At 37.5% G+C, this 26047-nt stretch overlaps 1 protein-coding gene across 1 annotated transcript in view; it reads left to right on the top strand.

The window, feature by feature from the left end:
* Positions 1–25640, top strand: part of LOC122573612 (von Hippel-Lindau disease tumor suppressor) — a 98166-nt gene extending 72526 nt beyond the window's left edge. The window contains exons 2-3 of the mRNA XM_043740236.1: positions 21668–22015; positions 22826–25640. Of these exons, the coding sequence (XP_043596171.1) occupies positions 21789–22015; positions 22826–23123 (525 nt within the window). The 5' untranslated portion in view covers positions 21668–21788 and the 3' untranslated portion in view covers positions 23124–25640. The remainder of the gene's footprint in view (positions 1–21667; positions 22016–22825) is intronic.
* Positions 25641–26047: the final 407 nt, after the last annotated feature.

The following is a 26047-nucleotide window of genomic DNA, read 5'->3' as shown; positions in this document are numbered from 1 at the left end:
TTTTCCTGCCGGAAAATTTTCAGGGATTGTTTCAAATTCGCTTGAACTTGAAAAATATCTTTTAACATGGATGGCAAAAATATATCACAAATTATTTCCTGATTCACCCTCGATGTTGAAAATATTTTTCATTTTCCGACTCGTTCTATTATTCTCTAATATTAGTAATAACTACTGACTTCTTAACGAAAATATCCAGTTTCAATCTCGATGAATCATAAATTGCTCCCCGGTTCACCCATCGAACTTAAGACAACAAGCTTTCTAAGAAACGAATGCCATTAATTTTGTTGTTTCGTTGATATTAGAGTCCACATAATTAATTGATATTTTTCAATGCTTCAGTGTGTAATAAAAACACATATGTAATCTCAAAATCAAATGAAAACATTGTTTCGATGTGACATTGATTGACACACATACGTATTGAATTTTAAAATTAAATTTTCATATAAAAAAAAAAAAGTGACTTATCATGTTTTTCTCGTGAGATTCTTCAATTGTTCAAGAAACAGAACGTCAACAATTGCAAAAAGCGTTGATATTTTCATTTCTGGATGCCAGGAGATTATTGTAACTTTGCATTTTAATTCGAGAAATGGCACCTTAACGTCGGCGTATTTTCAATCTCGATGAATCATAAATTGCTCCCCTCTTCATCCATCGAACTTAAGACACCTGCCATTATTAATTACATTATTGAGATATGTCTAATTTTGTGTGCTAGACTAAATTAGCCGCGTAGTAGTGACACACGTATGTGAGTATGAGTGTATGGAAGTATGTGTGTGCACAGCGTCTCGAAAAGCAAATGAATGCAACTGTTGGCAGTGTGGTGTGGAAGATGGTGAGACAAAGAGAGTGCTGAGACGCGTGTAGATGTATATCGACGGAGATCCTGGAAATCATTTATTAAATAAATCTAAAACTATTTTAATATGAATTCTAAGTGTAACCTTAGCGTTCCTTTACTTTTATTTCGGCAATTAAGATGGACAATTCTCAACATACATATTTCTAATTTCTGTTCACTTCTTAGCAAAAATCACCATTTCCGATCTCGACGAATCGCAGATTATCTCTTAACTCACCTTCGAATATTAAAATATCTCTCATTTTATCAACTAACTGTACGACCGTCTGTTACGATAACGCAAAGATAATCATTCCGTAGAATAGTATGACAAAAGTGTTTGAAGATCTCGTAACTCGGTATCACGAGACACAAGTATCATCGCGAAGTAAGCGAGCCATTCACAAGGAACAAAGAGGAAGTCAGCTCTCTGAGGCTCGGGTGCACGAGGGATAATCAAACGTGGCGTTAATTAGACGTCCGTGGCGGGCGTGATTTCGCGAATTAGCAGCCCTTGAATCGAATCGAACATCGTGGATTCGTCGGACCGCAATGTCTTTGCGACCGTTGCGAGAGTGCACTTGACTCCAGTTTGTAATTTACAACCTGTGATCTTCCGGCTGAAGCACGCAGCCCTCTTGATGCGGGCCACGATCCTTAAAGAGGAACAAAGGCGACGTCTCGCTGTTAATCGGCTCGACCGCTCCGTCTGCGGCTTTCAATCTACCCCCCGCAACTTTCTCGGAATTTCGTGCGCGTTTGATAGATCGAAGGGTTGGTTTCAAGGTCCTTTTTTATCCTGGTAGAGATGTTTCAGGGTACGTTTCAAATTTTAGGACTAGGTCCAGGTGAACATCGAAAAGGATGAAGATGCAGATAGGATTCGGTATAGGATTTAATATCGCAAATATTTCGAAGAGAATGAGAGAGAATGATCTTAAGACAGGGATATCGTAATGATATTGGTGGATGAAAGAGTTAAGTAGGAATTATATAAAAATTCGTATGAATTCTGTTCTTAGATAGGAGAGATTAAAGATCATTTTCTTTAAGAATTTGTACGAGCGATGTTCAAAAGGGTGAAGGTACATGTAGAACGATCTAGAAAAACATTAGTTCTGGAACTTCAAGCAAACTTCAGCGTTACGTATGTAAAAATATTATTCATCCCTTTCTGTCTACAAACGGATGTTTCTCATCTCTTCCTCCGCAACAAAAATCTACAGTAATAAAAAAAAAGACAGTAGGACAAAGAAAACATTCAAGTGATTTATCTCTCTGGAAGACTCGTAGTGTAACAAATCTAAGAAAATCCTTCAGGCATCATGCTTACGATGAATGGGAACAGAGCCGCCCACCCCTGGACAAAGCGTGAAATTTACAAGAATTTCAATTCATAGTAAAGAGGCCGTAATCCAGGCATTGTTTGTGGCGACCCTCTCAGAACAAATAAGGGTAGCTATAGGGGAAAATGGCGGGGGAGGAAAGGGTGGCGGAGAAATAGCACGAAGCGAAGAGAAGGGATGAAAAGGGTTTTGCTCCTCACCTTGGTGCGTGTAACGCAAAATCCTCGTCGTCGTTAGCGTGATTCTGTAATCGTGCTATCCTCGTACATTCCGCTATTCATTATCGTTCATCGTTGATCCCCAACCATTTCTTTCCCCTCGTTCGTCCTAGCGTTAGTCGTTTAACACTTTAATTAATTACCACGATGGTCATCGACGAACGTTTTGCTAAATTTGTTAGCACGATCAAGATAAGATAAAACGGCGTAAAAAATATCCAGCTACGTGAACGATTTGGACAACTAAGCTGCGAATTTTTGCACGCTCATTAAATTTAAAAATGCGTATAATGCGAACAAAATGTAAAAGTGTACAAAGCAAATAAAGTTTAGCACCTATTATAACGATTAGTAGGTAAAAACAAATTTTTATTTAGATTCCACTCCTTTATTTGCCTTCATAAAAATGTGTACTCGCGTAAGTCACCGTGGTCGTTGGATATCATCGCCAGAAAAAAGTAGGCAAATGCGATATAATATTTTGGAAAAATTAAATAGCGCACGAAATATACAAAATTCGAGTGGCAGTCAACGTGTTAAACGTCTCCGCTTCCGGGAAACTTGGAAAATCGTGCAGGCCGACACCGGCACGCGAGAACACCGGCTATTTATCAATGGGAGAGCGTTTCGGTCGCTGTCGCGTGAATAATAAAGAGGGCACTAATTGGCTCCGTTAAAAGCTTCCATTGTTGGAACGGAGAACAAGGGGAACCGAGGGGGTTGTTTTTCACGCGATCGTTTGATACAAGAGTTAAAATGTGTTTTATTTAAATTTTAATCGCTAGCACGATTGCGATTTCGGCTTTCGCGCGAATGAGCTTTTTAATCGGACAACGGATTTGCTTAGGAATTTGGCATTGTGAGCGGTCGAACGTTGATATGATAATTTCTGAAATAATTTAATGAAATAATTAACCTGATGTATTCAAAGATACCAGCATTTTGAGAATAGGTGGCAAGCCCAACAAGCTTTCTAAGAAACGAAAGTCATTAATTTTGTTGTTTCGTTGATATTAGAGTCCACATGATTAATTGATATTTTTCAATGTTCCAGCGTGTAATAAAAACACATATGTAATCTCAAAATCAAATGAAAACATTGTTTCGAAGTGACATCGCTTGACACACATACGCATTGAATTTTAAAATTATCTTTTCATATAAAAAAAAATATGATATCATGTTTTTCTCGTGAGATCTTCAATTGTTCAAGAAACAGAACGTCAACAATTGCAAAAAGCGTTGATATTTTCATTTCTGGATGCCAGGAGATTATTGTAACTTTGCATTTTAATTCGAGAAATGGCACCTTAACATCGGCGTATTAAATTTCCCGTTTAGTTGCGCCGGGGAACAAAGGCAGCAAACTGAAATTAAAATATTGAATTTCCACTCTATTTACTTGGGGAACAGCAACTGGAACATCTTAAAATCGAAAACACGGGTTGGAACGAGGTGACGCGGTATCTCAAGTTTCCATTCTGCTTCCCTGGATTTTCGCTTGGTTTTATTAAGTTTCCTTCGTTTCACAGACTTCCCTTATACTCCTTATCTCGTTCAACTCTCGCACTGTTCATTCCACCGCGCAGATCTCTCGCCTATCATCCCCGTTTTACGTTTAAATTCCTGACAGTCAGGTTCGACTTTGCGTTTCTACCAGAAATGCGATCTTGGATTTTCTAGATGTTTCCCTAACGAGTTCGAATCTCTCATCGCGTACCATTGTATTATGCTTGTCGCATCCATTGTTTATAATCAAGAACTATCGGTGTTACTGCAGTTTCCTCGGTTAATTGTTAATCAACGACTTTTGTTTACTTATCTAGAGGAAATTAGAATTAATTATATCGATATTTTTCTCACGTGAAAAATATAAATGTAAGAAATATCTTTCGAAATCCTATGTTGGAAATATAAGTTTTTATGATACAATTAGCCGAGGAATAAAGCTGTAATCAACTGCGATTGCTCCTCTCACAGGAAAACAAAGTCTTATTTCTTATTCGTAGAAATCTATTTGTAGAATCTTATTTGTAGAAATGTATTATTTAAATTTTAATCGCCTTTATAAAAATATGAATGTCCATAAACATCCAGTTTTAGTCTACCAATCAACAATTGAGTGAGGAAGCTACGGTAACACGGTAGCCGCCTAATTAAAAGAAGAATGCAACGTGCATTTCCCACTGTATAGATACATTCCCCTTTGATAGCACTTTAGGATAGCACAGCGTTACATTCCTTTACATAATATAGTTTCTCATCGACAATGGCTTACAGTATCAAGCATTACGTTTCTACGGTGATAGTCACGAATTACTACGTATTAACGATTAAATATTACTTAATGGATAACAATCAGTTATGGTTCCGGGTTTGCTTGTTCGTTTCGTGACTCAGTGAAGATACCGCGAGTTACCGAAACGTTTGCCTCGATTACGAGTCAAACGGTGTATTGTCCGCGTGGTTGCTCGAGGCTTGGCAGTACTGTCACTGAATACAAATCGCATTATCGCTGGAAAGCCGATTACAAAGGTGTTTTATGTTATATACCGCGAAAGGCTCGCGGTTCTGAGCATTATGTTGCAGCATTCGGTTCTTCGTTTAATCCTCTTACATAAGATAATGAAAAGGAAGCAACGAGACGTAAAGAGCCACGTAGTTATTTGTTCTATGCTTCGTATTACGTAATTCACTTCGTGGAAAATATTCAAAGATTCTATCTAAGGATTTTCTAATTTATTTTCATACCGTTGGTTCGATAGAAAATTGGCGCGTCTTAAAGAAAAAGAATCATCGATTTTGGACTATGAAAATGATGCATTTCGTAGGATAAGAGAGTCGTGAATTTTATCAAACAGAATTACCTTTAATTTGTTAATTATATGGTATAATATAATTTAAAAATGGAAGTTTTTCAATTCTTGTTTTCATAACAGTAAGATATTTCAGCAGGGACTGTAAAAATTCGATGGTTATTATTTAAATTGTGAAAATTTTCTATGGTTAAATGTTTGAATAATTAATAATTTTCTTCTGACGAATCAACGATTACTGCCTTCATTTTGATAGATCAGATTTCTTTTTTAATACCAGATATTACTCAATCACTAATTATTCCTTTCTTTCAAGATTATTTGCTCACAATGTAACCTACTTGCAACTGCTGTATACCATAGAAGAACCGAAAGCATCTTTAAACATTTAATCAGTACCGAGATTTCTTCAAGATTGTAACAAATGTGGCCCGATTACACAAACGCTCGCAATTAATTGTTACGACACGCTGAATCATTACGCGAATAAAAATGCTCATTTTCTGATTTAAAGATAGCTCGATGATCAGCCTTTCCTGCCTTACCAGGATTAACTCGCAAGGTTTCTAACTTTATACCTTCGACTTCGTTTCGCGACATTCATCAAACCAGTTTACTGGCAGCTGTCACGAACGAAAAAGGTTTTACTACCGGTTGTACTTCTTTCTGGAGATCTCTGCAACGTTCTTCGAACGCTTGGCATACATAGTTTATCCAAGCGAGGGCTGTCATGTATCTATAACCAAGCGATGCTATTTTTGGAGAACACGTAACAGAGAGGCACGAGCAAAAGCATGGGATATCTGGTTACAGAAATTCATTAAAATCTATTTATTATAAAGCTATGTTAGCAAAATTTTATGGTATGTAATTAATATATATTTCGTACCTAATATTAAACATTTTTCGTATCTAATATTTTATTGTTTGATTCATTTCTCATCTTTTAATTTTTCTAATTTTCCATTTTTTGTTTTGTTTTGTTTAAAGACGAATATCTCTGCACGCATTGGGTAAGTAAAATTTTTAGATAAACGATCCACGTACTTTTTGGATTATCTTCACTTTTCATTTATTTTCGATTACATTTTTATTTAGTAGTTTGTATTCGTCTAGATGATATTATTAAGGTCTTTTTCTTGGTTCTAAAATTTCTTCTGTAACCACGAGGAAATTAGAAGAATAGATTGGATAAGAGGCCTGTATCGAGCTGGTTTCGAGACGAAAATTAATGGGCTTCTTCTTGGTTGAAAGGTGTTAGAGAAGTTGGGAAGTAAATTGATGAGTTATTTCTTGTTGGGGAACCGTTTATGTACTCTGTTCGATGAATTTTATCTACAGTGGAATAAAATTTGTTTATTCGATGGTTAACACGATTCTAGTCGAAACCTACAATTCAAAGAATATAAAAGCACGAATCTTCAAGTCACTAGCCATTAATCTTTCAAGTACAAACATTTCAAGTACAAAACATTGTTCTTATTTCACTTTCCAAAATGTCCTCCCTCCAAACTCATATTTTCTGAGTTTTCCTATTTTCACTCTGCTACGATTCTCAAATTTTTATGTTTCAATTTCACACTAGTTTTAACCCACCGGAAGAATTCCTAAGGTTTTCAGATGATGCCTCAGACGAAATTACATCTTCATAGTCCAGACTGTAGATATTGTGTTTTCTAACGTTAGAAAGACATAATCGGGTCGAAAATAACTGAGTGCAGCATGAACGCACTATGCTTCTTCACGAGAGCAGATTCTTTTTCTACGATTATTGCAGCCGAAAATAAATGCAGACAGAAAAAAGTATAAATTGAGAGACGGAAACAATTTTTAAGGCTTTTCTAAACGTAACAACGTTAACCCAAAATTTACAGCTCTCGCTTGAGTAGTAAAAAATTATCGTCCTATCAGACCCGGCGTCACACACCCAATTCCTCATCTCGTTTTCGTGGATGTCAAAGGGAACGATGGTGTTTTCAGTACTACAAACAAGCAGCAGCTTCTCTTCTTGCTGGTAGTGTCCCGCGTTACCTAATTGCCAGGTCCGAAGCGAATGTGTATGGCTACGCCCGGGCCAGCCTGTGTATTTCTCGCTATCGTAATTTGTACGCTCAATTATCTCCATTGTTCTCGCGATCGAGCGCGAACACAATCGATATACAATGGGCGTTTTCGTCTGTTTGCCAACCTATGGTCGGCCACAAAGCGCGTGCAGAGTAGACGGTTACGTGGCTGGAATCAGTGCTGGAATCGGCAGCATAGATCACCCCCATGGACAACCGTTGCCCGGCTACGAGCAAATAGAAACAGAGTATGTACCAGCATTAATCATTTTCAGCATCCAACTGTTGTATTACTCCTTTGTTCTTTCCTCTTCGTCTTCTTCCTTTTTCTCTGTATCCTTGCCTCTTACGTATTAACAACTCTTCTTCCTTGCGGAAGAAATTTTTTAGAAAATAGTCGATGAAAGAGGATGGCGAGGTCGTAGAATTAGACTGAAGTTACTGGTTGTGCTTCGAGGGTTGAAAAAGAGTAATTTTAAGTAATACTAAAGCATTACTAAATGATGTGAAACTTATTATGTGGTTGGATCTGAATCTTTATGATCTGTAACCAAATTAGAGATTGTAGATTATATATATATATGCACATATAAATTATGCTTATAGATTATAATCTATAGTTAGAAAAATTAGAATCTCCTAAAATAATTAGATTATAAATCGTGCTTATAGATTATAAATAAATAAATAAACGTATATAGATTATAATCTATAAGCAGAATTTATAATCTAATTATTCTAGTATATAAATGCAATAATAAGTGCGATCTTGTATGAAGAACTTTGTATTCACTATGCGATACGTGCGGCTGCACATGAATGGACCTAGCTACTCAATGCTTTAACTCGCAATTTCACTAAATCGGTTCCATTGACTGTGCTCTGTATTTCTCTAAAAATAGGGTATCGTTGCGCGTGTATTCGCAAGGTTGTGTTGTGATAACACTTGAGTCATTTAACGTAACATTTGGGGTTTCAGTTATTTAACGTTGGACTAGAATAGTTCAGTACGTGTCGGTGATTTAATCGAAGCTTCTGATAAGCTTTTCGATAGTTCAATTGTTTGAGCTACATAGCTGAAACGATTCGTTGGATTTATTGGTTCATATGGCTTTTGGAATTTTCTAATAAACCTTCCAAATGAGGTTATTTCGCGATTTCTGCTATAATATCGCGATTGATCAAGCGTAATTAATTTTAATTTCAATCTATTTGATTTCTTTTCTGTGGATTATCATTGACTGGTAAATTGTTCATCGGATCGGAATATTAATTTCACTTGTTCGTACGAAAAATTTCTATTTCAATACGTCCGGTATATTCTATTTTGCACTGTTACGAGCGCCTAATGGGATATGACAAGGTTTTCATTAAATTGCTTCAGATTTTCACTATGCAGTTTAGAACGTGTGATTTGGAACTTGTCATAACTACTGTTCAGTCTCTCTAATACGATTCTGCATCGATTCGAATCTTCCCATAAGTGAAATAATTTATTTTACCACCGAGAAATCACTTTACTTTCGTACAATTGTGGAAGAATTTGAAAAGTGCAGGAATTAAATGGATAAAATGTAAATGCAAAAATTGTTCAAGTATTCAGGTGTGTTAGGAAGGAAAAATTTAGAAATACGTATCCGATGCATGTTAATATTAAATCCTTTGGTAATTAACGCGTTATCGACCAACATAGGCTACTCCAATTAATACCATGGCTGACGAAGCTTTGATAGTAATTGATCTTTTAATCCAGTTTTATCTGGTAAAATATTCTGTAAACTTCACTAAATCTGCCAGAATATTTTTGAATACTTTTTCATTTTTGCATATTATATGCATTCTGTCCACTTTTGCTCTTTTAAATTTCCCACAAATGCATAACAATGCACAGTCTACTCAACGTTATGATCACTCTAGTGTTTCCAATGTTACAGTAACGAACAAAACTGAACATGTGCCCTTTAACAATTTTTTTTTTTAAATTAGACCAAACGACTTGTTTCTTTTTCTTTTGTAAAAAAATTAGGAGGATTAGCTTAGTAGATGACTTGTAAAAAATATTGTAAAAAAAGATTTTTAGCCGGACCTGTAATGAAACTTTAAACAATAGGTTTGCTTCGCTATTCCGAGCAATTAGAATCTTTACGCGTCTTCTGGTGAACCGAACAATAAAATATCAAATAAAATCAACTGAATAAAAAATCAACTCGTCTGGTCCTATTTCAAGGAAACTATTCGTATTTTAAAGACTGTGTGTTCAGTTTCGCTCATTGTTCTAGACACGCAACATTTCGAAATCGTTTACCGACGCGAGCAGCAGAGTAGCCACATATATCCGCTAAATCTGAACGAAATCTCTTGTATATTTTCGCGAGATCGGAAGTCTTTTAAGACCTTTCCTTACCTCCTGGTGGATTTCTAGTCGTCGATGTTATCGTAGCCCGATATTTGCCGTTTCTGTGGCGAGTTCGAGAGGAGGGAAAACGCCAACCCGGAAACGTAATAAAGCGACGGTGCATCTGGTAGCGGTGCGATGCTCGGCTCGCAGCCGCAATTTCTCTCCTTCTGCGACTGCTCGGCCTAAGTAAATACTTGCCGATCCTGCGGATTGCTCGCCGCCGCAGCTGCATCGTCTTGTCGCTGTCGTTCTGCATGTATCTCGCAGCAAATTAAGGCTCCGCTGTTTACCGAACCTTCAACGGGATACTGGTTCTCCTCCGCGTCGATGCACATTGCGCTTTTGCCTCTCGCTTCGATCGACTCCGGCGATCGTTTATGGTTCCGATGATACACCAGCTGCTACACGAAATATCGGCATCGAGGGGTGTTTGTTTGTCTGTCTGTTTGTTTGTTTGTTTGTTTGTTTGTTTATTTGTTCGCGCGGAGATGAGGAAGGGAGGAACAGGGCAGCGTATTTTTGGTCTGTTGATTTAGAATGAGATTCGAAGTTTAGGTAGCAGGATTAGAAGTGAAACTTTGATTTTCAGTGTGAAACAGTGGAAATCAAAAGTGAGTATACAGTTTGAAATCGTGAAATTTATTCAGGAACTCCTTTATATGTAAAGTGTTGCATGTATGTGTGTGTGGCGGATATATGAAGAGATATAACTCGTATTATACGAATCTCATTTTTGTAAAACCTAAAGATACTCTGTACTGTAGGATCTTCACTTGTGTCAAATTTATAGGAATTTGATTCATAAGATTTATGGTTAGGATTTTGGGGGGCGGAGATTCTCGTTGTTTATCGAGACTGTTTAAATTGTTTCTTTAGCTTTTAGCATTTTAATTAGAATTCATCTGTTCCTTGAACCGAGATTCAGTAATGGTTTCATGTATTGAAGAGAAATTGAAAGATCATGTTCTCCACTGACCAAATTACAATTCTACTTTCTAGGTTTCTTGTTTCCAATTAGCATACTAAAAACTTACTGCTGTTAATGAAATTATCCAAACACGGAGAAACGTTCCTTTCCTTTGAAATATGGTATCGCAGACGAGTGTAGTGTCTACAAGGAAGATGTTAAAGTGAAAGTTAAGTAAAGATTCACTCGTTATAGAGTACAGAGAAAGTTGGATTTTTGGCCAGAGTATCTTCAGCCAAGTACAAGAAGAGACGACGTAATAAATTAGCGAATATAGTCGTTAGACCTTTTCACTGCTGATTCTTAGATGCAACGATTAAAAGTATTGCCATGATTTTCATGACGATGTGAAAGAGTATAATAGATCTTTATTAAGCAAAGTAAAGATATTCATTCTCGCATCTGTTTATACAAGAAAGTAGCTGATGGATCTCCCATCGCAACGACGAAGAACGTTCATTGAGAATGATCGAGAAGACGAGGTATTATCCAATAAAGAAGTATTAAATTAGCACTGTTACCTCGACTGATGGACGTAGCTACTTAATTGATCGATTTCCCCCTTTTGATCAAATTTTCTTGTACCATCGATCTAGTAGGAATTCCTTGTTTTTTTAATGAAACGATGCTTAACCTTAAAAGCTATCTTCTAATTCTCTAATTCTTTGATTGTCCTCCAATTATCTAATTTCTCAACTATGCAGACCTCCGTCCTTCTGAACCTTAATTTTATAATCCTTCAATTTCCTAACGCTCTAATTCTGTAATTTCCCGAACTTTTAATCTCTCGTTAATTCTATAAAATTCTTCAAATTCTATAATTCTCCAAACTCTTCAAAGCTTCGGTTCCCAGTGTTTCCAGACTTCTGAATCCTTAGCTCCTCGGTTCCTTTATCCTCGCGATTCTCCAGTTTTCCTAGTCGCTGAATTCCGCCACTTAAACGTTCTGCGATAATTAGACAAACCAGCGAACCCGCACGAACCGAAGTTTCCTATTTTCGCAATTAACTTACGTTTCGAGAATGCCTTGCGTATCGATCGAAAAAATAACTGATCAAAAATCATTCCAAGTTCCATCCGCACGCTAAGCAGGGCGTGCTTCTTGCTCGGCTTCGTTAAAATTGAAGCAAAATTCAGCAACCGGTGCGTTTCGAATTACACGTTCGTTAAGAAAGTTTCACCGTGGGCTGCGTTGCCGGCGCGGAAAAGATCGCCTGACCAAGTTCGACGGTTCATTATTTCCAATTTGAAGGGATCCTTGCCTCGTTGCTGACGGCCATTTCGCGGAGTTAGTTGCAAATTACCAGGGAAATTACAACGTCGGCTCGTCTCGCCTCCGCTAGCTGTAATTTCACCGGCACGATAGTCGAAATCGTCAGACAACTATCTCTCTTGGATCCAACCCTGTAACCTTTACCTCATCGATCTAACCGTGTTCACTTATTCCTCCACATACTTGCTGTTTACTTAAAGGATTTTCGGGAAATATCTGTGGAAATTGAGAAAATGAATTATATTTGCTTAATGTTGTCTTTGATACTAAAATTATTGTTCTAACGATAGGTCAACGTAGAGTGCTGTTGGTTGTAAAGTCTTTTAAAGAAGTTGAATTTGACGAAAGATTTAATTTTTTGTAAAGGCTAATTTTTGGTTAATCTAGTTACGTATGTTTCGTATTAATGTTTTGTGTTGGAGATTTCCATCTTCTATTTCTACACAGGTACAGGTTTAACATTTGATACTATACACTTGTAAATGTTTAAGATTCTATGTAAATTGTAGTAAGCCGAAGTATGTACATACTTGAGAATTTGTATAACCAGTAACAACGTGAAAGGAAGTTCGAAGGAAGAAATTAGCGTATCGTCGACTTAATAAACATGTAAAAAGCACAACTTTCGATATCCAGTCAAGTCTAAGAAACTTCCTACGAAACTTTACGCTTGCCACGCTTAGTACATATTAGCATAAAAAGGAAGAAATAGGATCAGGTAGCTTCAACAGTTTACTTATTCCGTGAACTTGAAAACTTAATTGAGCTTTGCACAAAATAATCAAACATCTTGCATAAACGCTATCTTTGATAAAATAATCAAATTATAAGAAAATAATTCAGCAAGTAGGAGCATAAACAAGTAACCTTCGGCCCTAAAATTTCAAGTTCCTCTTCACATTCGATCTGTAAATCGATACAATTCTCTCAGCCGTGAGGATCGAAAGCTCTGACCGCGATGCGGCTTGATCGACCCCCAATCTTGCAGGACAATTGCGAGATATTTTAGCCTGGACGTTTCCATTTTCTCCCCCAATGACGAACACGCGACTCCCTCGAACGTAATTGCGACTCGCGTTATGCAAGCGACAAGAAGGAGATACGAAACGAGACAGGGAACAATAGAGCCGTGGCTTTTAAGCACAATTTCTCGCTATCCTGGCGTCGGAATCACCGGCCATCCACTTTTAACAGACTCTAATCTGTCAGCGGAGAAAAAGTCGTTCGGGGGAAAAGTGGATGATGAACGATAACGCGTCTCCACCATGTCGAAATGAGAAAATTCTTCGATCAGTCCGAGTCCTCATCTTTATCGATTTCCCCGATGAGCCTTGGTCGATGATATTTTTTTCGATTGATTTATGTTTACTTGTTTCATCGAATATCGAAAGTTCCATCTGCTGAATCTTGCTTTGCTTGTATTTATTTCCGTTATTTGTTTCATTGAGTATTATATTGATTGAATTTATGTTTGTTTTTTATTTTACCGAGTATCGGAAATTTGAATCGTGCATTGATTGTTTGTTTAAATAACAGTAGATTAGTTTTGAAGAAAATTCTTCAATCAGACGGAGCTTTCGTTTTTGTCCATCTCTTTCGACCGTTGATAATATTTTTCGATAGATTTATGTTCGTTTGTTATTCTATCAAATATTGGCAATTCGATCTTGAATTTCGTGTTGGTTTTATTCATTTTTGTTATTTATTTCCCCGAATATTGTATTAATCGTGTTTATTTATTTCACTGAATATTGAAAGCTCGAGTCGCGCAATGATCAAATATTTTTTTTTCTTTGCTTAAATTTAGTGTACAGTAAGTTAAGCCGAATCTACGCTGTTTCATCCGTGAACTATACCGAGGATGAAAGCAGCGTTTATCCGACGTGTTTCTCCAAAGTGAAACGATGTAAGTTCGGGTTCAGTTTTACAGTAAAGTACCGTAAGGCCACTGAATTTCTTTTCGGTCGGTCGCATTACACAGCACAATTATTTCTCATTTTCTGTGTATGAACTTCCTTCATTTATCTTCTGTGTCCGCCATTATAACTCCCCCGCAAAGAATCATTTCCAGGAACATGTAACGAGTATGAAACAACCATTTTTCACTTCCTGTATGTCATATCAACTTCATTCGCCTCTCCTTGTTTCGCTCGACATTGCGCCTGCCCCGCAAGAAATTTCCTAAACCCATCGATACAGTCTATTTAATTTATTTAACATCTGCAAGAAGATCGCTTTTTATTTTCTATCGGAAGAAATTATTCGTGGCAACCTTTTGTTATCGTTTCTTACAGCTTGCTACGATCTGCAAAGAAACAGGTGACGTGTATATTTTACGAATTAAAAAATTAACAAGGAAATTAGCAATCGCAAATGGAAATAGTTCTGTTTCACACGATTTCGAAATTCCAAATTGCGACCTCGAACTGGCATTATACATCGCCGTGTGATATTTTTTCACAAAGATAAGCAAACGATATTTTTAAGGCAACCCGATACACTAAAGTAATATTTTTATTTTATACGAATGCTTCGCGGTGAGCTACCGTGTTTTTAATGGCGCAACTGTAAATAGAAATAAACAATAGAGTATAACAAGTAATACTATATAGCAATAATAATAATTGTTATTACTAAGGAGAAATTACAACCGACAATGTCGCTGTATTTTTAAGAGATATTTTAGATTTGTAAAATTAAAATTTACTTGTAAAATAAATTACTACGTGCTAACTATAAATAAGATAAAAAGAAATAAGCGAAAACACTCAGCATCCGGATTGAAATTCCGTCGAAGACGTCGGAAATTAATACGAAGAATCATTTCGAACGATATTGTTAGCGTAATCCGCGCCAGATTGTAATCTTCGAATTCACGAACGAACAGAAGTTTCGTGGAAACTTGGAGTCCCACGGGGAAAAACGGCACTCGCGTCGCGATAAATCGCGAAAGATATATAGAATAACTTCTTATTGCGGCTTTGGTCGACCGACGTAAATCTTGCCGCCCTTGTCATCGCTAATTCTAACCGTGGGGTTCGTCGATATTCGCTCGTTGGTTATATCGGTCATTGATGGCCGACAGAAGGAAAAGTTTTAATGAAAACGGTGAGCGTGAAATTCCTCATAGCCGCGATGAAATGCTTTACGACCTGTTGAAGAAGGAATTATTATGCTGTTCGTGTATAGCTCTCGGAGAAAGGAAATCGATTATTGGAGCAGGGGATGGGGCTTCGCTTTTTTCGGATCCTTGGTTGGCAATTGTGGAATCTCTGTTACCTTTGAGAGATCCTGGTAAATTGATCGGTCGACGTAATTCCATTTATATTTTGTTTCGTACTTGAGCGCTTTCTTTGTACACGCAGTCCGAAGAGCAACGGGATCCGATTTTTGACAAATTATCGTATCCTTCATAACGTACCACTTTCATTTCATATCGTTCTTTGAAAAATTCTCTATCATTTTTGCTGGCTTTCATCGGTTACGTTCTTTAGTTATCACTTTCGATCAAAGAATATCAATCAAAGGGTTTTTCTTTTTGATGATTTTAACGAAGAACGAAATAAAAATGTTTTCTCTTTTTCGTTATATATAAAAATATTTTTGCGCGATAGTTAAACTTCTACATTCTCGACATTCAGAAATAACATTAAGCTTTCGTAAAAATCGAGGGAAAGATAAATCTTTAAAAGCTTCTCGAATTTTGTTACACCGAAAGACAATTTTCCTCTTTGCCATTTACGATTGACTTCGCTATCGTTTTCGATTGTTTCACTAGAAACTTTTTGTGAAACGAATAATCGGGAAGAAACGCCGCTTAAATATCAGGAAGAGGAAAATTGTAGAAATTCGTTTCGGGTATGTCGACGCGTGCATCCTGTAAAATCATCGTTGTTTCTGTTCTGCTGCCGTTCATCACGATGGCGGTACTCTCATCCGCTTATAAAACAGCAAAACAATGGCGGAGAACGCCAAAACTCCATTACGGCTTTTCACTGGAAAAGTGAAATCCCGGAAACGCTAGATACTCGCGAGCTTTCCATTTCTGTTTGATAATACGCGCATATCCGAGCAATCGATTGTGCGCTTCTCGCTGCCTCCCCTTTGACGCGAAAATTTAATTGAAAAGTAGGATTTCGCGTTAATTCTGTTTCTTCGTTTGGTTCTGGTGACCATTTAACCGAGCAATCGAACGTTCCAAGTCGAATTAATATTTCATTAATGATAAAAACGCGTTTAGAAGAAGATATTTACAAATTACAAGTATTTTATAATTAGGTAAATTAAAAAGCTGTAGGATTTGAATTATGTAGATTTTTTTGTTAATAATAAGCCATTGTTTTTAACACTAGAATTATCAAATCCATAAGAACCATTGGTTTCAATCTTTTTTCATTTACATTTGCCAAAATCATGCAAGAGCTCTTGGTCAAATTCATGTAGATCTTTCCTGAGATCGAAACATAATTATATTAGGTTGTCCGAAAAGTTTCTTTCGTTTTACGAGGAAATAATAAACGCACAACGTTTTTTGTTTTATATTATTTTGTCGAATTACATATATGGTGGCACTCGACAGCACAAATACCGTCACTTGACACTAATTATCAACGGACGACGGCAGCACAGTATCCAAAGCCAACAAAGCATTTTGGAAAACAAAAAGACTATTCTATTCCAAACATCTCAACAGTAAAGTAAAAATCCTACTAAGCACTAATCAGACCAATCTTAACCTACGGCTGCCCAATCTGGTACAATATATCAGCTTCCCAAATGGAAAAAATTCGCGTTTTCGAAAGAAAATGCATCAGGGCTTGCCTGAGTACTTACAGATTCGAACACAGCGGATTCAGAAAATACGTCAAAAATAAAAGAATATACGTGTAGTATCTTCAATGGAATATAATGTTATTATATCCTAGTATTTGTAATTTATTTACAATGAATGGATTGCACGAATATAGACAGAAAAACGATGGTAGTTTAATATGAACTAATCGCAATAACACGCTACAATCTAGACAACTTTCGACACAACGGATCCAACGTTCTGTCTCACGCGGACCACACTCTCTCGACAACGCTAGCAGCACTACACTCTACAACGCAACTCGCACTCTCTGACTCTCTGACTCTCTTATTCACTCCGATTTCCAAACTAAAACTGCCTGCCCTCGCGTGTCTTTTGTCTTTCCGCAGACCCACCACACACGTGTTCCGCGACCGCTCGTGGCCAAAGCCACGTAGACCTTTTCTATGAAACTATTCATTTGAAGGACCGATGACACATTTACGGGCCCATCGGCACCTCGGCTCTCCGGACATTGTTTACGGTTTAAAAACACCTCGGCTCTCGCGACATTGTATGTGGTTCACCCGCTAACTCCTAGGCCTACATACGATTTAGCCAACATCCACCGCATCGACTGCTAAATCTTAAAACTAACTAGAAACCACATCGCGCAAGCTGCAAAGATAACGGAAAATAGTCTAATCTTCGGTTGCTTATTTCCAAACGACGCATATTACAAAAACACACTGACAAGAGGTTACATCCTCCCGGAAGCGTTCTTATACCTAGATGAAAGAAACTATCTCCAGGACCAAAACAACATCCCAATAATCTACCATATAAAAAGAAAAATAGGGATTAAAACAATACTATACGAGGAAAACTTAAACGGACAGACTGCGGACTCTAGGTGGAGCTACAACATGGTCCTTCCCCAAAAAGACACAGAAGACAATCATAGAAAAAACATAAAAAAATATTGGTGGATACCGAAACCATAAAACGAGAGAAAAAAGAATAATAAAAATAAATAACAAAAAAAAAGAAGCCTCAAAACGGCAAAATCTCAAATCCCCCGCCGTGTAATATTGTAAATAATTATACCGGACACCCCTCCTTTCCCCACACCGTCCTCCCTCCTCCACCCATTGCCAAAATACCGTAAACTACCGAACTGACCTGTTTTTACGACCAGGTTTTCAGGACAGAAATAAGAAGAAAAATAAACAATATCATATATAAGCACCGCTCCACAGCGGCTTAAATCTAATTTATAAATTGCAACGCTAAAGAAAAATAATGTAATCCCGACACACAAATATTATATGGCTATGTCGTACCGTCACGTATCGGTACTTTTGCCTAAACCAACCCACAAACCGAAATTCATTGTTTATTGAGAATAACATACACATGTAATACTCATTTTCTGGTCAATAAACGCTATAAAAAAAAAAAAAAAAACAATGGTTAGCGCCATAGGTTACGAACGTTCGGAACCCGGGTTCGAATCCCGGCGACCGAAGTCCGATTTTTCTTCCACGATTCTTAAATAGGAAGAAAATACAGCACCCCCCAACAGCGATATCTACAGCCAGCAACAACTATCAACACAACACTTACACCTCACATACGATCCATTTTGTTCTGTTGAGATAAACACCATGACATTTCACAGACTTGATTTCACCTTTGTATGAAGGTGCATTATTGTAAAAAACACGTTTGCGACCGAAGTCCGATTTTTCTTCCATGATTCTTAAATAGGAAGAAAATACAGCACCTCCCAACAGCGATATCTACAGCCAGCAACAACTATCAACACAACACTTACACCTCACATACGATCCATTTTGTTCTGTTGAGATAAACACCATGACATTTCACAGACTTGATTTCACCTTTGTATGAAGGTGCATTATTGTAAAAAACACGTTTGCGAGAAAGAAAGACACTTTCCGGACAACCAATATGTTCTTGGTACAGCGACTTCGCATATCTTAAATGTTTTTCTAACAATTACTTGTCGAATTACAAGCAAATTGCTTCCAAGGAGATGGCAGCAACTGCGAAATTTCGGATGAGTTGACCGCAGATGCTGTTATCAAGAAATTAATCGATAAATTATTAGCTTGTCGGAAAAGTTTCTTTCGTTTTATCAGAAAATAATAGACGCACAATGTGTTTTGTTTTATATTATTTTGTCGAATTACGTGCGATCCATTTTGTTCTGTTGAGATAAACACCACGACGTTTCACAGACTTGGTTTCACGTTTTCATAAAGGTGCACTGTTCTAAAAAACATGTTTGCGAAAGAAAGACATTTTTCGGACAATACATACTTATTTCATTTTCACCGTACCATTTTGATTACAATGTATCACATACATTATATCTACTTATACATCAGAAACTAGTTGTTCTAGCGTTAAGCGACTGGGATTGTTTAGAGGAAATAAAAGTCACGATATGCTTGCGTAATATCGTTTATCTGAACAAGTGAATGAATAAATTTCACATGGTCGTAGGTAAATTATAGACTGTCGAGAAATAATTTAATTAGATCTTGAAACGAAGAAGCAGATAAATTAATTTGTCACGGCAGGAAGCTGTATCCTCAGAAACGTGTTAATTTTAGTAATAGACTTTTCACGAACAATCATTGGTTAGTAGATAAGTGCAACTTATATTTATAGAACAGGAATACTGGGACGCCTTCATTCGTCTCGACATTTCTCACTGACGCACGAGATCGTCGGAGAATGTACAGCTATTTGATTACCATCCTATGATTGATTGCCTTGGTTAAATAAACGTGTCTCGCGTCGAGTTAATGTCAGATATTATTTAAATGAATTATTAGCGATCCTGGCTCGCCAGACGGTTCTTGAACTTTCCCAATTTATATTTAGACCGTGTCTCGTCTCAATTTATTCGCATTGAACCGTGTCAATCGCTTTAAAATTGCGATGTTTAGGTGACGTTTTATTTCAAATCTCAAGCTTTCGAACGATTAAACATTCCAGTCTTTCAAATTGTTTCTAACTTTCAAATATTAAAATTTTTCAACTTCCAAGTTTGGTCGCATTTAAATTTTCACACAGCTGCCGGATTTCCAAATTCTCGAATTCTCGTATTTTTCAATTTCCAAGCTGCCAAATTTTCGAACTTGCGAATTATCCAACATCCAAATCTTCGGACCATAAAACTCTCGAATACTCAGGTTTTCTAGTATCGAAACTTTTACATATTCGAACCTTTCAATTATCTGTAAATCAAATCTCGTCACATTTCAAACGTGACACTTATCAGGGATATACTTAATTAAATGATACACTTTATTATTATTATTATTAAAATGGTACACCTTTGAGGGATACCACAAGTCACCGTATTTTCCCTCGAGAAACATATCGGATATCGCTGAAAAGAGTGGCCTCGCGACGAAACGTGATATATTCAATTTGCGTTTTCTTTTTTCACACGGTATAGATCCATTAGATTTCACACGGCCGGTACCTTTTCCCCTAAATATTTTTCTGTTTGGTTGAGAAATGGAGTCGATATGGACAAACACGCGAAAGAGACGGTCAGAGACCGGCAGATGAAAAAATCGGCGGACAAATATTCCAATGTTTTTTATGATATGTTGACCAACGTACCCAGTTGGTTCGGCCTGTTTGGCCAGAAAAATAGTTTATGTCCGATCGATTTTCCGACTCGTATACTTTCTCCTTCCCTTATCGATGGTGGCTGACGAAAATATTCATCGCGTTCGAATTTTTAAACAAATACTGTTCATCCGTTGGACGTTTACGATGAATTATCAAACTTTCATGTTTAATTTATTTAATCTTCAACAACGAAACTTTTATACAATTCGCACTAAGATGTAAAACGTTCCTATTTCGAAAGCGTAAAACCTACCGATACCTGGTAATTACATCGAAAAGGCTACACCTCATCAATTTCCTTTCTCAAAAGGTACTTTAATAATTAATATGCTACTTTATGGTACTTTGTTACCAGAATTCATTGGGAAAATTATAGTAAAATCTCTAGATTGGGGATGTTTCGTTCGGTGATTCTTTGCTTAGCCCGGAATTTATCCCTCAGTCGAGGTAGCCACTTACTACGTCAATATAATTAGTTGGGCCGTGATAATCATAAGGAACTGTCGTAAAACTAAGCATTTCGATTTGTTCGTTAAGGCCGTTAAGTGGTATAAGCCACCTTCGAGTCAAAATGTTACTTATGGTTATTGCTCCATCAGATAAAAAGTGGTGAAACGTGGGTTTTCCCATTTTCTCCCGGGATTTTCACCCGTAAGAAACCGGTGGTGGAGTGACCAACAACCAGCGAGAGTTTTCCTCTGCGATAACATCGTCACCGAACTTCACTGGATCTACGACTGATCCACAGATCAATTAACATCTCTGCACTGTGTTCACTACTTTAACTCAGTCGACATATATTTATTAACTATATCTACTTTTGATAACTCATTAACTAATTAACATATACTTATATATATACGTAACGAGCGTAATCATTTCGTCTACAAGTTGTTGGGAATACATAACATATTATAACCCGTTACCTCAGCGTTATAATTAATTCAACTACGTCTATTATCTTAAATGAAATAGGGGATCGATCAGTTTCGTGGCGTCGATTGACTATCGTAACGGGAATTTACGACTCCCGTTGACGCGCTTCTTGAGATCGCGTCTCTCCGCGAACGGTCGACAAAACAGGCGACGTTACACGTGCAAGTGAAATTATTCACAGTAAAATCGGTGAGGTATGCTGATGTTAAATAAAATTACAAACATCAGAAAGAAGATGCTGTGAAGCTTTTCTTTACCAAAATCTTCGATGCACGTGAATCAGACAGCCCTCGATTAATCCAGGTGCGTTTGATTTTCTGCTTTCAGTCGTCGCGAAATCGTAACTCGAGGGGAGGAGAAGGTGGCAAGGCGGAAAAAAGAGCGATATTTTGAGTGCAGCGAAGTTTCGCAGTTGGTCAAAGGGTGAGCTAAGAAAGGCGCCGGAAGAATGGGGGAGAGCCAGGAACAACAACAGCCCCTGCTTCGTTCGATCAACAACGTGTACGTGTCCCTCGTTAGGTTCATCAACAAGACGATGCACAACGTCGTCCTCTACTGGATCGATTATCAAGGTCGGGCTGTCAGCTACGGTGTATTGTCGCCTGGCGATCGCCTCGACATTGACACGTTTGTTACGCATCCGTGGATCTTCGTCGACCAAGAAACCAGAGACAGGTAGGATTCCTCGAAGATTCTTAAAAAATTCTTCGAAGATTCTTCGAAGTCGAAAAACTGGATCCTCTCGAAGTTCGTTGAATTTCCAAAGGCACTTTTGAATCTTAATTTTCCCTCTCTTTTTGTTATGTCGATCGTATTTGAAAGGAACCATAGGATCTGTTGCTTCTTCCCTTCGCGTTTTCCTGATTCGCGTGGTCGAATGGTAAAGGAACTTTCGAACGATCGAAACAGACGATGCTATCTCCATTAATGCGGTTAGAGTTTGTTCTGTGGGGATCTGTGAGTTTTGTCCGGGCGCTGAACGAAGAAAGAGTTGGTTTAAAAACATACATTTAAATCTAAGCAAAGATTTTGCGTGTTTAAATTTTTAACTAATAAAAAACGCGGTGAAGAAACGTACTACAACAATTCTTACCAATTCGCACTAGAATTCAGGATATGACAGATATAACGATCGAATAAGAAACGTGGTACTTCGCCACACAAGAAAGTACTTGTACATGTCTCTATTGGAACTTGAAACGCACTTTGCACTACACTTTGCAAGATTCAGCTTCATCAAGCGAAGCCAACATCGCTCCTCTCGTTACCAAAATTAAACTACATCACCGCTTCAAAAACCGATCCTTCATCTTCCAAAAACCGATACAAACCACTTCAAAGTCCACCTCCCCATTAAGGAAAACCTTCAAAACGCTACAACTCTTTCTTCGTTCGACGCAACTCCGAATTTCCTTCATGAACAACGATTAGACCATAATTATCAGGCGAATAGAGGGCAGCTGGCTGCACGATGGGGGTTTTTAGGTACACAGTGAACCAGAAGGAGGTGTTCTTCCCGGAGCCGAGTCCGTTGTTGTTAGTGAGACAGGAACGTCGCTATCCCATCAGGGTGGCTTTGCATCCCCGTCGAAGACGCGAAAGGACCGACGTCTTCATCACGCTACCGGTTTATACCCTGCGCGAGCTGTGTCTGAGGGCCATCAGGCGTCGTTTGACGCACGATGAACAGGCGTTTCAGCTCGACATTCCGAGGAGCCTTCAGTACGAGCTCGCGATCATGCTGCTGAAAAACGAGGAAATCAATAACGCTCGAAACTTGTAGCGATCGATTCGTACGACTTAGCGAGTGCCAGCCTGATGTCTCCTCTGATCCCTGGATCTCCGCCATCGTGATATTCAGGTGACTCTGGTCGGAAGATTCTGCCAGTATAGCGGTTGGTTTGCCGGTGGTTTCGCGGGGAAAGCGTTTTCCGGTCTATTGGCTTTGAAGAGGAACTTACTTTGGATTTTCGGGGTTGCTGCGGCATAGCTTCAGGAAATTGGACTTGGAGGCTTCTCAATGGAAGGTGGGATATTTCAGGACGGTTTTTGGAGGATCCGTTGGCGGCTCCGATGGTTTTTAGGCAGCACGCAACGAGCTAGGGATTTTCGAACGGTGTTAGAAACCGCGCGAGCGACTACATATCTGTTGATCGCTTTGTAGCGCCGTATTCTGACTCATGAAAGTATTTGAGAACTTAGCATGTAGGAATTATACTTATATGGTAACTTTTTGTATTTGAACGCCATAACCTGGGAATCTTTTATAGATACATTACGCGAGTTATACGAAACGTTTCAGAATTTTGTTAGAATTCGAGATACGAGTATCCTGATACATTGTTAAGACTTGAGAACGATGAAAACGTGGCAGTTCGATTTTACATGGAAAACCAAAAGAGTAGATATTAAAATTGTAATTGCAAGTACACTTAGAAGAATACAAAAATCTGTAAAAATGTTATTAGCATAAAATCATGAAAATTCGTGAAATAAACTTCGCCAGGAGGAAGTTTGGATTACAACAAAACTATATCGCAAATTCGCGGAACAAACGTTTGGCTCGATCGGCACGTGTTTGCCTCGATTCACCGAAAAGCCACGATAGTCTGTTGAGTTACGTCGCTTCCCTCTCGAAACCGCGATACGTGTACAATGTGTACATACGTGTAATATATGTGTGTATTTTATCGCTTGAACGTTTGGAGCTTATCGACGCGCGCCGAATTCCTCCAGAGCTTGTCCGCCTTCCGCGAAAAAACCACCAGTTTCGACAATTTTTAACCAGGCTAGTTCCCGAATCTATTTGTCTCTTATTTTGACAATCAAAAAAAGCTCTTAATATTTGGAAAAAAAATTGTAACATTCAAATAGACTATGGATTTTCGTGACAAAACTTCTTACTTTATGAAAATAATTCAAAGTATAGGAGATATCTGTTTCGTCTGTTAGGAACTGCGGCGAATATACTCTTTGTATATTTTGTACGCTTTTGTATATTATGCCCACTCTTTGCATATCGCCGCTTTTAAGTTTGATCGATGATGGATCGTTTATCGTTTATACACAATATCAAACAAAAAGCTTTTTTCGTCCTTTTCGATCTAATGAAATTTTTGGCAATAGAAGAAACCGCGATTAGATTGAAAATAATTGAACGAAAATAATTAAACGTAGAAAATATTAAAAACGTTGCAAATACAATGTATCGCTGTTTGAGTTCTTTGATATCGTTTAATTCTTATCGTGCATTGTTATGCACGTTGCACGTCGAGATTTCGTTTAACTCTGTTCGAAGCGTTCGAAAAAAATTAACACATTCCACGTGATTTCTGATATAATCGATAAACTATCCGCTTCGGTAATTGTCTTCCTCTTTTCTTTTATTTCTCTTCGTTGATTACGATAATCAATAAACCGTAAGTAATTAAAGTCTGATCAATGTAATTCTGAATTAATTGCGAGATTAAAGACGATCTGCGTTTGGTAGATTAATTAAAAGTAGGCTCTCGAGGGAACAAATATTTTACTCGTTTCCTTCGCAACTCATTTTTATCAATTTTACAATTTGATAACAGTTTCATACATATAATTAGTCTACGGTCAAATGTTACTATTATAGTATCAATTAATTGTGATTATTAGTATGTTTAATTTAAGGTACATAAAGGAGGGAACTGTTGCTCCCTTAGAGATAGTCATTCATATTTTTCATATCCTATATTTTCATAATAAAATCTGCTAAACATTCTATCGGTGGAAATGTTGCTACTTTTTAAGAGACTCTCTTGTGATAAGAGACATTGCGGTAATCTTTTATTAACTCGATGTAAATTACCTGACTTGTAAGTATTTTTACTCGTAAATACTTTTAAGGTGATTAAATGGCATGAGAAAAAATAGTGATTTATTGTTTCCTCGATGAACCTATCCATCGTTCTCTCCTTTCGTTTTTAAGCTTCATTTTCCCATTGGTTGCGGACCAGAAGATTTACGATTATCAGGAAAATTGTCCGATAAAACGTAGATGTAGGAAAAATCACTTGGAATGGGGAACGCCGTTGTTTGATTATTTAAAAAAATATTTAATTCTGTTTGAAAATCTTCGCCATTGAACAATTTATGTATTTCTATTCTGCTATCGTTTCAATGTCGATCCGACGGTTATGGGTAAAACCGAACATCCAGGACAAAGAAGAAATCCAGGATAAAAGCTTCGAACGACGAATCCAATCGAACAATTAAAATATAGAATATCCCGAAGTATGATTTTAATGAATGATTATTTTAAGCGAAGGAGACCGTTTCATCGCCGAAATATTGTAAATTTTATCTTGTATCGATGAAACAGCTACAAGATAAAATCAAGCATATCGGAAAAAAGCGAAGAGTGAAACTTTGAATGTGAAATATCGTTCTTCGATTTCTCTAAAAACATAGTTAGTAGTCGTTTCTATCAGAAACTTAAAACCTAGGTTTTCTGTCATTGAAAAAATTATTCCTTTGTCGTACCTGGAAAAAAGAGTTACCTTAATCCATGTAATAGTCACTTGGTCTCTAATTAATCCCATCGACAAAGAGAGAGAGAGAGAGAGAGAGAGAGTAGAACATCAAGAATCTCGGGTATCTATTCAATACCGAACTATCAGCATCATAAAAATTCCTGGTCTTCGATTTATCACTGTTTCGAACTTTCCTCGCTTCCTT

Source organism: Bombus pyrosoma, linkage group LG12 (genome assembly GCF_014825855.1).
Source record: "Bombus pyrosoma isolate SC7728 linkage group LG12, ASM1482585v1, whole genome shotgun sequence".
Classification (NCBI taxonomy): domain Eukaryota; kingdom Metazoa; phylum Arthropoda; class Insecta; order Hymenoptera; family Apidae; genus Bombus; species Bombus pyrosoma.
The sequence above is the reverse complement of the archived record's forward strand: the minus strand, read 5'-3'. Positions and strand labels throughout refer to the sequence as shown.